This window comes from Meles meles, chromosome 8 (assembly GCF_922984935.1).
Source record: "Meles meles chromosome 8, mMelMel3.1 paternal haplotype, whole genome shotgun sequence".
Lineage (NCBI taxonomy): Eukaryota > Metazoa > Chordata > Mammalia > Carnivora > Mustelidae > Meles > Meles meles.
In genome coordinates, this window is record NC_060073.1 from 111,341,581 (window position 1) to 111,357,641 (window position 16,061).

General features: G+C 42.0%; 1 protein-coding gene across 3 annotated transcripts in view; it reads left to right on the plus strand.

The window, feature by feature from the left end:
• Nucleotides 1–16,061, plus strand: part of ALG9 (ALG9 alpha-1,2-mannosyltransferase) — a 96,032-nt gene that overhangs the window by 40,344 nt on the left and 39,627 nt on the right. For all 3 annotated transcript variants that reach the window (XM_046017156.1, XM_046017155.1, XM_046017157.1), the window contains one exon: nucleotides 815–944. In XM_046017156.1, the coding sequence (XP_045873112.1) occupies nucleotides 815–944 (130 nt within the window). The remainder of the gene's footprint in view (nucleotides 1–814; nucleotides 945–16,061) is intronic.

Consider the following 16,061-nt stretch of genomic DNA (forward strand, 5'->3'; position numbering starts at 1 on the left):
TAGAGAAGAAATATTTGTCATCCAACAATAGTGAAAGTTCTTTACCAGCATGTGGATGCTGGGGAAACTGTGATTAAGGTAATTGTGCCACTTGCCTTCATGCTCTCTGTTGTTGGATGATAGCACAGGCTCTGGAGTGCCTTCTGTTTGCTGAATTTGGATGGAGAAGGTCCTATTTAGGGAAAAGGGAAGTCGGGTTAAGATGAGTCATGTTGTTCCATTTGGGGATTGGCTTCAGCAGCTTAGCTGGTGGGGGTATCTTGGGTTGAATGAAGATCCCGTATCAGTCATTAATCATTAAATTAAAATGTTGGGTTTTCTTTTTTTGAAGTATTAACTAATATTAGCCTTTGCCTTTTACCTTTGCAATAGTTTCATAACTAGAGATACTTGTGAGAATTACTCAGGGACAAAGTACTTCTCCCATAGTGTGTTCTTGCATTTCACTTTTTTCCTACCTGATGAATTTGCTTTAATTTTGTTAAGTCCTTCTATCGTGTGATTACTGGTGATAAACGGGGATGCTTCTCTGGTAGTTTGGTGGAAGGACCATTTGGTTGCAAATTTTACTGCGAAGAGTTGGCAGAATGGGTTGAGAATCCCTCTCATCGAAAATTTCCCAACGATGTTGGACTCAGTCATGACCTTTGCCTCCGTGTTCCCTGGTGGAGGTTTTAGCAGAAATACTTTTTTTCTCCAAGCGAGATGTTTTTCACATGAATTTTTTTTTTTTTTGGCTTGTTTATTTCAAGTACATTTAGCAATATGGGCCCCCTGTGTTTTTCTTACTCTCCCTTATTTGTGTTTCTGACAGTTGGCAGCTTCAGTTCATTCCATCGGAGTTCAGGGGTCAGTTACCAAAACCTTTTGCCGAGGGACCACTGGCCACCCGAATTGTTCCTACTGACATGAATGACCAGAACCTGGAGGAGCCGTCCAGATACGTAAGGACAACCATTTCCTTTTACCACTTGAAAGAAAGTTCTAACCCTAAAATCTGTTGGCATGCACTTTGGAAGCTCTGGTGACATGGGAATTTCTTAGAGAGTGATTTCTTTAGGGTAAGGGATGTAACAGCTTTTGTTGAGAAAGAATAGTAACACTTTTATTTTAAAATTTCCTTTTATTTTCTATGTGAAACACACCGTTCAGTGTATTTCCCAAGCTGGTCTGGAAATTTTCTTACATTGAATTCGAATCATTTTGAAACACATTCTGAAACTCGGATCATTCCCTGGCTCATTAAAATATTTGGTGGGGAACTTTCAAGTTCTCAGTAGACCTTTGACCTAATTATCAGTGTATTCCGGTTTGAGCAAATGGACGTCAGTGGCTGAGGGCTGTTTTCCTGGTGAGCGTGTGGTGCAATCTGTGTCAGGGTCGTGCTCTTCCACCCACTCAGCGTCACGTACCCCAGGATCCCATGGGGTTTTATTTCAGTTCCCTTGAAAGGTGACGCTTGCGCCATTTGATACTTGTAAGATCTTTGATTGTACAAAAGGCGAAGCGCAGTAAAGATACTGTTCCTGGTTCCCAGAGACAGTAGATGAGTATTTTATAAAGTTATTAGAAAGCACTTTTTTTGGCATCCTGTCTTTGAAAGAAACATTCAACGGTTTAGATGTCAAACACATCTTGGGTAGGTGTTCCCATATACTTCCTCCGTGAAATGGGATATGGTATTGTGAGGTGCTTCTGCAGCCACGCATGGCCTTTTGTCTCCCACATGGAGACCCTCGGGGCTTATGAGGGGGAGTCTTACTGTGGGAGTTTAAAATATAAGCCATGGAAATGGCCATTGTCGGATACATACTTGGCCTGGCCCCCTGCGAAGGTAAAATCTGTGTTCCACCAAGGGGTTTATGTTAGAGCTTTTTCCTAACTTTAGCTTCTGATTCCTGGAGCATTGAAAATACCCCAGGATGGGGTCAACTGTTGTTGGTCATTTTTGTTTTTGCCTCAGATACTCTCCTGACAGCAGGCCTTGTTGGGGATCACCGTGAGTACACTGGAGAGTCAGAAGGGTAGGCGTGCGCACTGTGATGGGGGAGGGAGACACACAAACTGGCAGTGATGTGGTCACAGCTATGTTTGAGGAAGAAGTAGCATGGAGTAGCAAAAAGGAGCATGGACTTTGAGTCAGGTAGGCCTGCGTTCAAGTCCTGGTTCCGTTGCTTACTTTGGTGATCTTGGGCAAATGAGTTAACTCTCTATTTAACTAATTAGTTTCTGTCTGTAAAGTGGGAATAATGGCACATTTGGAAGATTATAATGAGCTTAGATATTCTATCATATTTATCCTGTCATAGTGTGTACGGAGATTTTCCCGCAAATGTTATTAATCTGATAATGCTATATCAGATGGATTGGAGGTAAAGAAACTTTAAGAGGATTTATAATCTGCTTGAATCTCTCTCCTTCCTTCCTTTTCTTGTTTTCCAGCCTCATTTTTGTCCGCTCACACCCGTCATTGCCTTTTCCATCCCAGTGACTTTGCTTGTCTTAATGACCAACGGTGCCTAGACTACTCTTGTCTCCCTCCTTATGCCATCAGAACTCTCTTCCTGTCTGTAGCCTTTCCCACCTACCTAAGCTCATGGGGAGCTGTGCTCCTTTAAATGCCTGAAATTCTCAACTCTGCCTCTTAGTTAGTCATTCATTTTTGTCTTACGTTATTAATGTGTTTCTGATGTGTATGTCCTGGGCATACTGTGAAGAGAATGCCTGCGGCGCTTCTTGTATTCCCCATAGCATCTGGAATAGTGCTGAAAGCCTAGTGGTTCACCTGCATGTGCTTTCTGAGTGGGGAAATGAACGCTTCTCGTCATTGGGACAGTGATGTTGAGAGAAAGCTGACTGTAAAATCTACAGTGGCCTTTTGCACATTTCTTAGGCTTTGGTCACTGGCTGTCTTTGGTTAGATCATATTTCCGTACTCTCTGCTACCACACACTGTTCAGTGTAGTTAAGTGGCTCTATGTTAGCTTTACCCAAAAGCAAAGACTTTTCAGAGTACCCATAGGAGTCACCAAAGTGCTGTCCGATTAAAAACAAGTCTGATGTGTCTCCTGAGTGTGTAGTGTCCACCGTTGTGCTCACCCACACCTTCCTGTGTTTGAGAGTTTTTGTGCTAAGTTCTTTCTGACATTTCCTGCCTGGGAGGACGAGTGCCCTCCCAATCCAGGCTGCTCACCTTTCACCCTTTGGCAAGTAAAGGAGACATTTGACAACTTGCTGGGAATTCAGCGTGAATGATGATCAGGGATTCATTTCTTAAGGTCGGCTGGTTTTCTTCTGATGATGAAAGCAGTATACATTCATTGTATAAAAAAATAAAAAAGGCATCTATAATTCTATTACCCAAATATTAAACTATGTTACCATCTTGGTGTTTTTGTCTCTTACTTGTTTCCCTTGCATATATATGTAAATATGCTAACAAAAATATCAGTTTTTTAAGAAACGGTGCCAGGACTATGACAGTAATAATAACTTGGCCTTGTGTGTAGGAGCACACGCTAGACTACAGCAGTGCTCTTTCCTTCCGGTATCAGTCGTAGTTCTTTCGAGAAGGCAAAGTCCTTATGTTCCCTGTCTTTCCGGAGCATGCTGGATGGCAGCAGTGTTTTTATCCGCCTGTTGGCTCTGAGTGACAGGTTTTAGCCAACTTCGGCTTCAGTGCTCAGTGATGAGGTCTGTCTCTTTCTGGTCTGCGTGGAAATGAGGACACATTCATGACTTCCTTTAGTTCCCTCTCCCTTGACGTCTGAGTTGATCAAGAATTAAGAGTGTGTTTGGGCGCCTGGGTGGCTCAGTGGGTTAAGCCTCTGCCTTCGGCTCAGGTCATGATCTCGGGGTCCTGGGATCGAGCCCCACATCGGGCTCTCTGTTCAGCGGGGAGCCTGCTTCCTGCTCTCTCTCTGCCTCTCAGTCGGCTTGTGATTTCTCTCTCTGCCAAATAAATAAATAAAATCTTAAAAAAAAAAGCATTAAGAGTACGTGTAAAGGCTCTGTGGTTTCTAAGGCACTGTTGGAACTACCTTGCAGAAATATATTTTTTTTTGCTCCATATTCTTTCATAGTTGATAATGAGTAGCTTTTGCATATGTCATTATTGAATGGGTGGCATTTTTACAGAGATTTTTACAGATTTTCTGCCAAAATCAAGGTGCGAATTTAGAAGATACATTCAGTGTCTCCTCTTTATTAATTGGCAAATCCAGTTTTTTGTTGGCTCTTTCAAGGTGAGTGATACCCTTTGGACTCCCAACCTGATAACTGATATGGGAGCTAGAGGAGTAACGAACACCTGTTCAGGAGGGAACTTAGACTTTTCTCTGATTTTAACTTAATGCGTAAGCACACTTGTAGGAAGCTTGTCCATCTGCTGTCTTTGAAAAGCTGGAAGTGTTCATTGATGACTTTTCCCCAAACAGCGATACAGCCAGTTCTGCTCTAAGGTGATATAAAGTTACTTCATGTAAAGTCATTGTGTGGTTAAAAAAAAAAAAAAAACACCAGAAGGCTTATGGGAAAAATGCGGTTAGGGACACAGTACTCAAAAACATTGTCAGTGACACATAAAGATACGAGCCTATAAAAATGGTCACACGGTTTCACATGTGTTGAGCAGCTGAAAGTACGGAGGTATTGGAGTAACGTGGGAGTTTACCTTGCAACAGACCTGAGGTGTGCTTGTGGCAGGGGTGCTGGAAGGCTTATCTGCAATAGGACAGCAAGTCACCCTGCCCGAGTGGCCAGGTATGGCTGGGAGCACGGTGTGCCCCACAGGCACAGGGCGACCACGGAGTGTGCGTCTGTGCGCCCGGTGTGTTCCTACTCTGAGGAGCTCGGCCGAGTGCAGTCTGTTCGCTTCACCTCGTGTTTCTCGTGGATTAAATGACACATGAGCCAAAGCAGAACTGGAATTCTGTTCAGACTGGTCCCTAATACATCCGTTGTGTTGGAACAAATTTGCATTTTCAGAACAAGTGTTACAACAGAATTGACTGTAAATTCAGTCAAAACTGACTTAATTTTGTTCTTAAGTTCCTTGTCTTTCCCATTTAACCAGTGGGAAGAATTACGAGTTTGGAAGGGAATTTAAGATACCACAGAGTCCATGATCCCTTCATTTTATGGTGAAGAAACTGATGCTCAGAGGGGTTGTAACCTGACAGAGGTTAGTCCTAGTATAAGAAGCTTGGTTTTCAGGATGCCCCCATTTACTTTGCAAAGCTCCTCTTCCTTCCACAGCCACTTATAGTTTCTACCATATGGCATATCCCTTGAGTGTATATTTGCAGTCATGGTTAATCATTCTTTGATGTAACAAGGTTGAATAGACAGTAAAGAGCTAAGCATTAATTTTCACAGAAGTTACCTTACATTTCTCGAGCTCAGTTACATATATATGTATATATATATATGCCAGGTATTTTAAGTAGCAGTTGTTGTTTGTCTTTAGAAATAATGAGGGTCCTCACCCCCTTTTCTTCCTGTCCTCTTTTTTTTATCCTTCCTCCTCCTCTTAACAGAAGTCCTTACTGCAGGAGAAAATAAGTTGCCTTATAGATATCCTTGCTATTGGTTACCAGCCCAATACGGAAGGAAGCAGGTTTGAATTGCTACAGTACATGCCGTGGAATAAGACTGGAATTGCTAAAAATTCCAATGTCTTCTTTAAAATTAATTCCCTGGTATCCATTATTTTGGCATTTAGAAAAGTGCACTTCCTGGGATCTTTAGGGATTGAATGGCCCCAAATTTTTGCCCGTGAGTTCACATTTTTACAGTGCAATACATTTTTACTCAAGACTGTAGGGTTTCAATTAACAAATACATGTTTAGCAAGTATGGGAGATGACAGAACCATAAAACAGTCTATGCTGGAGCACCTGGGTGGCTCAGTGGGTTAAGGCCTCTGCCTTTCGCTCAGGTCATGATCCCAGGGTCCTGGGATCGAGCCCCGCATCGGGCTCTCTGCTTGGCAGGGAGCCTGCTTCCTCCTCTCTCTCTCTCTCTCTCTCTCTCTCTCTCTCTCTGCCTGCCTCTCTCCCTACCTGTGATCTCTGTCTGTCAAATAAATAAAATCTTTAAAAAAAAACAAAACAAAACAACAGTTTGTGCTTCTGGTGACAACTACTTAATTTAAGTGGAGTTTATATAAAAGAAGAAAAGTCAGAAAAATACTTGAAATCTTTTTTTTTTTTTTAAAGATATGATTCATTTATTTGACAGAGAGAGACACAGCGAGAAAGGGAACACAAGCAGAGTGGGAGGAGGAGAAGCAGGCTTCCCGCTGAGCAGGGAGCCTGATGCCAGTCTTGATCCCAGGACCCTTGGATCGTGACCTGAGCTGAAGGCAGACACTTAATGTCTGAGCCACCCAGGGGCCCTAAAGTCTTTCCCTATCAAATGTGTTGTCCTAGGCCTCAGTGCTCCTATTTTAAAGAAGTAGATCATCGGAGGAGATCGATGCCTGGCCAAGTGATGTAGTGGCAACAACGCTGGGCTGGGCGCTAGAAGCGCCTGTAATTCCTTTTAGGGGCTGAATGAAGTATGTGTATTTTTTTCTTAAATGACTTTGTGAGTCATTTATGTTTCCAAGGCCCTTGAAATAGTTGTGCATCTGCTTCCAGTTTGCTGTGACTGCATCTGAAATCCAGTTGCAATTTCAGGATATCCCATTACCTGTTTTCCAATAAAATATTTAATGGTGGCAAATCCTGAGACGTGATTCCTGGGCCATGGGGACCCGATGACCAGAGCGGAAGTCTGCGTACTGCCTCCGTCCCACAAGAGAGGAGTGTATGTTAGGGGTACACTGTGCTGTGTAGTGCTGCCTGAGTGTGAGCTGATGTTTGGGGGTTGGAGAGATAGGGCCCCAGGCCCCACCCCCCGCAGAATCTGTTCCAACTGATAAAATGGAGCCTTGGGTATTTATTCCTGCCCAGCAAGCCTTAGCTCATTCCTACCCCCAACAACATGCACACTTCTTATTAATGATGTTTTGATCTCTATCTCAGGCCTTTTCTTTTTCTTTCTTTCTTTTTTTTTTTTTAAGATTTTATTTTATTTATCGGAGAGACACAGCAAGAGAAGGAACGCAAGCAGGGGGAGTGGGAGAGGGGTGAAGCAGGCTTCCCGCCGAGCAGGGAGCCTGATGCCTGCCGGACTTGATCCCAGGACCCCGAGATCATGACCTGAGCCAAAGGCAGACGCTTAACAACTGAGCCACTCAGGCTCCCTCAGGCCTTTTCTTTGAGAATACATATTTTTCTTTGCCTGAGGTGGTATTAATTTTTGTCCTTAACATATTTATTGAGAAGATATAAACAAAGTGCTGCTGATAAGGAATTAGCTGGGTTTCCACCCCCATACCTTTTTTCCTTCTGCTTTAGAGGTGCTGATTTATTCCTCTCCAATCTTCTAGTGGGTTCTTAGAAACCGAAAGAAGTCACATTTCTTTCAAAATGAGTCTTAAATGCTTGTGTTTTACAAAATTTTAAACTAAGGCATATTTTTAGCTTCAACAGCTGGTGGATATGTAGCCTGTGACTAATGAAATGAAACACATTTTTGTTTCACGATCATGTGTTAATGTCACCCTACAATTTTGTTATTTTTTTTTTTTAAAGATTTTATTTATTTGACAGAGAGAGATCACAAGTAGGCAGAGAGGCAGGCAGAGAGAGAAGAGGAAGCAGGCTCCCTCCCGAGCAGAGAGCCCGATGTGGGGCTCGATCCCAGGACTCAGGGATCATGACCTGAGCCAAAGGCAGAGGGTTAACCCACTGAGCCACCCAGGCACCCCCAATTTTGTTATTTTTGATGCAAGAAAGAATGATTGAATCTGAAGAAACAAAAAAATGAGCTTTTTGGTTATACTTTAAGGCAGATTTAAATCCAGTCTCTTGGTTTTTGAATTGTAGACAATGTTATGGAGCACGGGCTCAGATTTTGCATTTTGAGATATTGACAACATTGAGAGAAAAAACTATTCTGATTCTAGCTCTTAGACCCAAGGGGCAGTAGTCACTTGGTGTTACCAGGGATTTCAAATGAGAAAACTCAAACTAAAAATAGTCACACTAAAATAGTCTATATGTAATATGATCCAGATTTTGTACAGAAAAGTCTATATCTGTAGAAAAGAAGGTCTGGGACATAAACTAACAGGTTGATGGTGATTTATTTTGGGTGATGGGATTATAGGGAATTTTTAAAAAATACATTTAAAAATATTTTTGTAGGGTGCCTGGGTGGCTCAGTCGATTGGACGTCTGCCTTCGGTTCAGGTCATGATCTCAGGGTCCTGGGACCCAGCTCCACATCAGTCTCCCTGCTTGCAGGGAACCTGCTTCTCTCTCTCTCTCTCAAATAAATAAAATCTTAAAAAGCCAAATTTCCTTTAAAAGATATGTTTATAATAAGTCATACTGTATTTCATAATTTTTTAAAAAAGATTTTATTTATTTGAGAGAGAGCGAGAAAGAAAACAAGACAGAGGGAGAGGGAGAAGCAGGCTCTCCACTGAGAAGGGAGCCCGACTCAGGGCTTGATCCCAGGACTCTGGGATCGTGATCTGAGCCGAAGGCAGACGCTTGATGACTAAGCCATCCAGGTGCCCCACTTTCATCATTTTTAAAAAAGAGCCCTAGGGTGCCTGGGTGGCTCAGTGGGTTAAGCTTCTGACTTCACTCAGGTCATGATCTCAGGGTCCTGGGATCGAGCCCCACATCAGACTCTCTGCTCAGCCTGCTTCTCTCTGCCTGCCTCTCTGCTTACTTGTGATCTCTCTGTCAAATAAATAAATAAAATTAAAAAGAAAAAAAAAGCCCTAATGGGGCCTGTAGGTACCAAATCTTTGAAACTACCAAGAAGCTCTCAGGTGTGCTTACAGACAACACTCAGCATGCTGGCACTTGACCTCTGGTTTCCCGTTTTTGAGTTCAAGAAGAACCTTTAATTCAAAATTGAGAAAGAGATTTTCTATTAAGTAATTTTTGCCTCTTAGGCTTCTGGCCTCTTAGTTAAGTCATTTTAATCATTATATTTAAGACTAATTTTGCTCCTCTTTTAACTAGATTGCTTCAGAGAGATAAATGTGGTTTATCTATTACAAGCTACGAGGGAAAACGTTCTTTTAAACCTTGAACTAAGACAGGATGCTGCTGCCGCGGTGAACAGACCATGAAGTCATATGTTAAACACTTCCAGGCAGGAGGGGAGTTAATTTTAACTCCCCTGAAATTTTAAATAAAATAATCTGCCTGTTGTTGAGGTTCCCACAGGAGGCCATGTCCATCCAGTAAGTATACCAGAGACTACCTGTTGGCAGGGGCCTTCCCCACCTTCCTGGCTCCCCCGGCCCAAAAAGACCACGGTCTTTCAGTCTTTCCAGTACAGTAACATGAGTCTCTAACCTTTTGGCATCTTTTTCATAAATCTTAAATCCTTCTTCTGTTCCATCATTGGCTCATTCATCCACCTACATATTTAACTTTTTATTGTCCCCGACTATGTGTTGAAAATATAAAGGTGATGAAAAGCATAGTATCCTGTCATTTAAGTCACCACCACCACCACCACCACCACCACCAACAACAACAATAACAACAAAAAGAATGAAAAAAATTGGGGACAGGGAAGGAATTGGGAAAAACAATGTAGGAAGCAGAAAAAGATTTTAAACTTCTGTAATCAATGTTCCCTGATAGGTTAAAAGAAAAGGTTGGGGACGGTAAAACAAAAACATTTACTTTTGTAAGAAGAGCCGTCAGAAAGTGAGAGCTCCTAGAAATGGAGAATAAGATAATGGAGATTTACAAAATCAGTAGAATGTTGAAAGGACCAAGTTGGAGGAATCTTCTTTTCCACAATGGGACAAAAACAGAACAAAGCCCAATGAAATGGACAATAGGAAAAGGGAGAAGGATCACCCAGCACCCAGCTAGCTAATAGGAGGTCCAGGGAGAAAAAATGCAAAGGAGGAGAGAAAATTGTCAAAAAAAGATGAGAAAATCTCCCAAAACTGAAGGCGGCCCTGGAGTATGCCTGGTATAATGGATGAGAGATGGTTGATACCAGGGTGCGTCAAGTACCAAAAGAAGTTATTGTGTGTTATTATTTGATAAATGAAAAAATCAAGAGCTATCAGCAGAAAAAGCTGAGGGAGTTGTGAGTTGCTGCCTCTGAGAAGTGAGACCAGGCAGGAGGGAGGGTACTGCTGTTTTTCATAAGCTCTGATTCTACCAAAGTTTTGAACTATGCACAGAGATTATTCGGATAAATCCAAAGTTGAATCTGGAGTGTAGCAGGAGAGACAGTTGTCCAACATTTTCCAGCAGTGTTTTGAGTGCCGTAATGTGCTATAGGGGCACCGAGATAGAAGGAAAGACTTCTGCTTCTCTGGGGACAGCTTCAGCTAAGAGTAGGATGGGGGCTGGATCTTAGAAGATGACTGGGAGTTCTCCGGCAGAGGAAGGGGAAATTCACCTTCCAGCCAAAGGGAACAGCATACACAAAGCTTGAGGTATGAAAGAACATTGAGTGTTTAGGGAAAGATTAAATGGCTTAAGATTTTTAGACTTTAGTTAATTGGGCAGAGTAATTTTCATTTCTTCCCTGTTTCATTTATTCACCTGTCCTGTATTTATGTGACTGTGTTTTCTGCTTAATTATATATTTAAAGGAAAGTGTTCATGTCTTTGTCCTTACTCTTTGAAACCTCCACTGTACTGAACATAGGGCGTATACATAGCAGATGATTTTAAAAGTTTTAAACCAAAATACATAGTCAGCCCTTCATTTAGTCTTCTTAAATTCAAGAGAGGCCTCCCTAAACCCTGATAATAATAGACATTGAGACTAATTAGGACTCAAGCACTATCATTCCTCAAGGTCTAGGTATACTCCTCTAAGGGTACTAGGTTATACACTCCAGGAGGACAGGGATTGTGTCCTTCCCATCATTGTATGGCTGGCAGGGACCAGCACTGCACAGAGGTTAGCTGATGAGCCTTGTTGGTCTTCATTAACACATCCCAGACTGAAAGAAATACTTAACTCTCCTGCTTCCTCTTGTTTTGGGGAGATCCTTAAAATCCCCAAACCCCTGACTTCTATAGCTATCTCTGCCTGCCTTTAATAAAGAACAGAACAAATAGGTTTATGTAACCTACCAAGATGCCAGTCTACGACAAAGTTTCATGTTATTGCCTTAATATGACAGCATTTACTGTAAGACTGGTTAGCAATTTGTTTTTTAGGAAACAAGATTAATACCTTTTTTTTTTAGTGTTGTCTCTGTTTTTCAAGTCTCATCACTCTATGTTCGGTCCTTTCCATTTCTCCTCTCATGGTGAAAGGTTTTCAGCAAGGTTTTGTTTATTTTTGCCCTTTATATGGCGTTTGAGAAAGATCTACCCTTCTGTTATGGACACAAGTTACCCAGTTCCAGTCACATATACCATCCCACCAAATCCAAGGCTCTTTATTGCTTTCTATCTTTTTTTTTTTCCTTTGAAAAAACTTTTTTTCTGTGAAATAATTAGATTCCCAGGAATTACAGAGATCTTACGGAGAAGAGTGCACGTACCCTTCACCCAGTTTCCCCACCATAACGGGAGTATAATTCCCAAACCAGAAAATGGATGTTAGTACGATTCTGTGCCAGTTTGTCACATGTGTATAGATTCGGGTCTCCACCACTGGGATCAAGGTGTAGAACTATTCCAGCTGCACAGAAGTCTTCTTTCTACCACTCCTGTATAGTTTCATGCCACCTTCACCAACCCTGACGCCTGGCAATTGTTACTTTATCCTCCATCTCTATAATTTTGCTCTCTTGAGAATTTTATATACGTAGAATCCTATAGTGTGTAACCTTTAAGATTGCCTTTTCCCTCTGCATATAATGCCCTTGAGCTCCACCCAGGGTGGGTGTCTCCGGTTGTTCCTTTTAGCTTCTGAGTTGTGTTCCATGGCATACATGTGTATTTTGCAAAGTGCAGTTTGTTCACCTGTTATAAGGCATTTTGGTTGTTGCCAGTTTCTGGCTCTGGCAAAAAAAGTTGTGAATTTTTGTGTTCGGGTTTTGGTGTGGATACACGTTTTCATTTTTCTGGGATAAATGCCCAGGAATGGGATTGCTGGATCATATGGTAATTATATGTTTCAGTTTTTCAGAAACTGCCAAATGATTTTCTAGATTGGCTGTACCCATTCAAGTGAGGTGTTAGAAATCTTACCTCTCTTTATGTCCCTTTATCTTCCTCTGTTTGTAATATGATTGTCTTAAATATTTCTCTTATGTATGTTGAGAACCACATCAGAAAGTGTTAAAATTTTTGCCTCAACCTTTAAATAATACTTCAGAAAACTCAAGAAGGAAATTTATTGTTTTTATCCATATACTTATTCTTCTGTTGTTCTTTCTTCCTTCTTCAAGTTCTCCTGTTCCTTCTTTTATTAACTTTCTATTTTTAGAATTTGTGTCATCCTTTCAGGGTAAAGAATGTTTTCCTCTGGATATGAGATTTGTGGGTTGACAGTTCTGTTCTTTCACTACCTGAACAATATTGTGCCCCTTTCTCTGGCCTCCATGGTTTCGTTTTTCTTTTCTTTTCTCTTAAGATTTTATTTATTTATTTGTCAGAGACAGAGAGTGCACAAACAGGCAGAGTGGCAGGCAGAGGCAGAGAGAGAAGCGGGGTCCCCGCTGAGCAAGGATCCCGATGCAGGACTTGATCCCAGGACCCTAGGATCATGACCTGAGCCCAAGGCAGCAGCTTAACCAACTGAGCCACCCAAGTGTCCCTGGCCTCCATGGTTTCTTATGAAAAATCTGCTGATCTTCAACATGTTTTTCCTCTATAGGCAAGGTGTTGTTTTTCTCTGGTGCCTTTGGACATTTGTTTCTTTTGTCTTTAGTTTTCAGAAGCTGAATTATGTGTCATAGGGAGAATTTTTTGGAGTTTATCCTGTTTGGGATTCAGTCACCTTTGTGTTTCCGTAATTTTAAGTGTCTTGGCAGATTTGGGGAGCTTTCAGCCGTTTTTGCTTCTTGTACTCTTTCGGCCCTGCTCTCTTTCTCCTCTCCTTCTGGGACTCGGCAACATGAAGGTTAGAGCTTTTGTGAGAGTTCCACAGGGCCTTGGAGCTCTTCATTTTTCTGTCCTTTTTCTTTCTGTTATCCAGATTGTGTAATTTTATTACTCTGTTTTCCAGTTCACCGATTCCTCTGATTTCTCCACTCTGCTGTTGAGCACATCTGCTAGGCTGTTTATTTCCGTTTTTGTCTTTTTCATCTCTCAGATATCCACTTGGTTTTTCTTCTGTTTCTTTGCTGAGACTTTGTTTTGTTTCAAGCATGTTTGTAATTGCTAATAGAAGCATTTTTATCATGGATACTTTTAAATCGTTGTTAGATGATTCTGGTATCTTTATCATCTCTGTGTTGGCATCTGTTGTCATTTGTCATACGAGTTGAGATCTTCCTGGTGGTTACTTTGATGAGTGAGTTTTTGTTGAAACCATGACATTTTGGGTATTATGAGACACTAGATCTTCTTTAAGTCTTCTGTTTTAGCTGACCTCCTCTGACCCCACACTGGGGGTTCCCTTGTCACTGCCAGGTGGAGTTAGAAGTCCAGGTTCCTTTCTTGGTCTCCATGGATACTTGGGGGTATGTTGGGGTGCATGTTACTGCTATGTAGCAGTGGGAAGTTCAGGGTCACTACTAGGCCTCTAGTGATAATCATCTTGACTGAGGGTATGGGGCACCTTGTTCCTGCTCCCCATGTAGCCTCCACAGACACTGTGGGGTATTATCATTGGACAGTAGTGAAAGTCCTAACTCTACTAGGCCTTCTCTGACACCACCTCAGCATTTAGGAGGAGGGGTGCCTTATTACTACGAGGTTAGAATGTAGTCCAGGCTCCCTGTGTGGTTTCCTCCGATGCCATAGGGTAGGTGGTGGAGAAAAGAGACTCATTACCACCCAGCAGGGTTGTAAGTCCTGGTTCCCTACCACTCAGTCTTTTCTGTTACTATCCAGGCGGGAGAAGGGCCCTTCACTGCTGCCTGGTGAAGGTGGAAGTCGGGGCTCTGCTGGTCATTTGTTGTCAGAGGTGTAGATGGGATGACACTCTTTTGGGTCGTGTTTGGCTAGTGTTTTAGGGTTCTCCAGAAAAACAGACCAGTAGAGAGAGAGAGAGTGTGTGTGTGAGTGATTTTTATTTAAGAAATTGACTGACACAATTTTGGGGGCTGGTAAGTCTGAAATCTGCAAGATAGGTTGGCAGGCTGAGGACCCAGGGAAGAACTGATGTTGTAGCTTGAGTCCAAAGGCAGTCTGGAGGCAGATTTCTCTTTTCCTTGAGGAGACCTCACTCTTTTGGTCTTACGGTCTTCAACTGATTGGATAAGGCCTACCCACATTATGAAGGGTAATTGCTTTACTCAGAGTCTCCTGATTTTAAATGTTAATCTAATCTAAAAAATACCTTCACAGCAGCATCTAGTCTGGTGTTAGGCCAGATATCTGGGTACTGTGGCCTAGCTAAGTTGACACATAAAACTGTCACTACTAGGGTAGAGTGGTTATTGTATAAGAGTATTGTTCCTGGGGTCCTGAGGTTGCTAGCTGGCCTGCCTTCTTTTCTCTGCCCTTTGGAGTTGTCTTGGGTTTGTTTCATACATCGGGTCCAGGATTTTTAGCTGGACTTAGCAGGAGGAATACGGAAAAGTGCCTGCCCTTGCTTTGGATTTGCCATCTTCTTTTAACATAGCCGATTAAATGCTTTGCTGACATTTGAGACCATAGGTTTTTATTTCTAAGACTCTTCTATGTTTTTCCTGAAAATTATTCAGTTCTTACTTCTGTGTACTTTTAAAAAATATTAAATCTTTTGGACTACAATGTCTGATTTTATGATTTTCATTTGGATGTGTTTTCCCTCCCCTTTCAGATTTTAGTTTAAAAATCTCTTCACTTTGTTGGAAGTTTTTCTAAGCACATTCGTTCTGGTCTTGGTGAGCTGCGTTCTGACTCTTGCCAGGAACTCATAGGTCTATAAAGCTGTAACGCAAAAAAAAAAAAAAAAAAATAGTCTTACAATTTAAAGAAAAATTTTTTCAACAGTTTTATGATTTGACTCCATTGCTTATATCCCGCTGTGTGCTTCCCTTTAAATTTTGCTTCTTCAAGTGCCAACTTTTAACTTGACAAGAAACAGAAGATAACCCTTTGCTTCATAGACATTGAGATCCCACCTGTGATCTCAGAGTCACTTGAAGTACAGCCTCGCCTTCTTCTGTCCTTTGTTTCTAATGTGAATTGGCAGGGCGCACTGCTCAGCAGACTCATGTCTTAGCTGGTTCCCTATCAATTTGATACATTCCAGGAAAATGCAGTTCTTTTCTTTTACCTGTGCTAGGTCTGTTTTCACATGGACGCCTCTCAACTCTCCGGTCAGGGTCATTTACAGGATGGCTCTAGTTCAGAGCCTGGGAGCCACACCCTGCCTCCTGTCACGTAGCCTCTGTGCCTGGCTCGCTTACACCTGTGAGTCTTCAGAAGCGGAGTTTGCTGTTCCTATAATGCTATTCTTTTTCTCCTACTTCTCTTCCAACTAGTCTACTCAGCCACTTTCCAGGCTACAGATCTTGTTTTCTTTGGGAGTTTCTTGCAGATTTTGAGCAAAGGAGAGCTACTGAAACTTCTCTTGATTGTTGTGACACAATTTTCCCATGGCCACTTACCTTGCCCAGTCGCACATAGTTATGCACTATTTACCTTTAAAACATTGACTTAACCTTTAAAAAAAATCCATTTACTTTTTTTTTTTTTTTAAAGATTTTATTTATTTGAGAGAAAGAGCACAAGGCAGGGGAAGGAACAGAGGGAGAGGGAGAAGCAGACTTCCTGCTGAGTCCGATGTGGGGCTTAGTCCCAGGACCCTGAGATCATGACCTGAGCCAAAGGCAGACACTCATCCGACTGAGCCACCCAGGTACCCCCAAACCCATTTACTCTTAACACCTACAATCAACC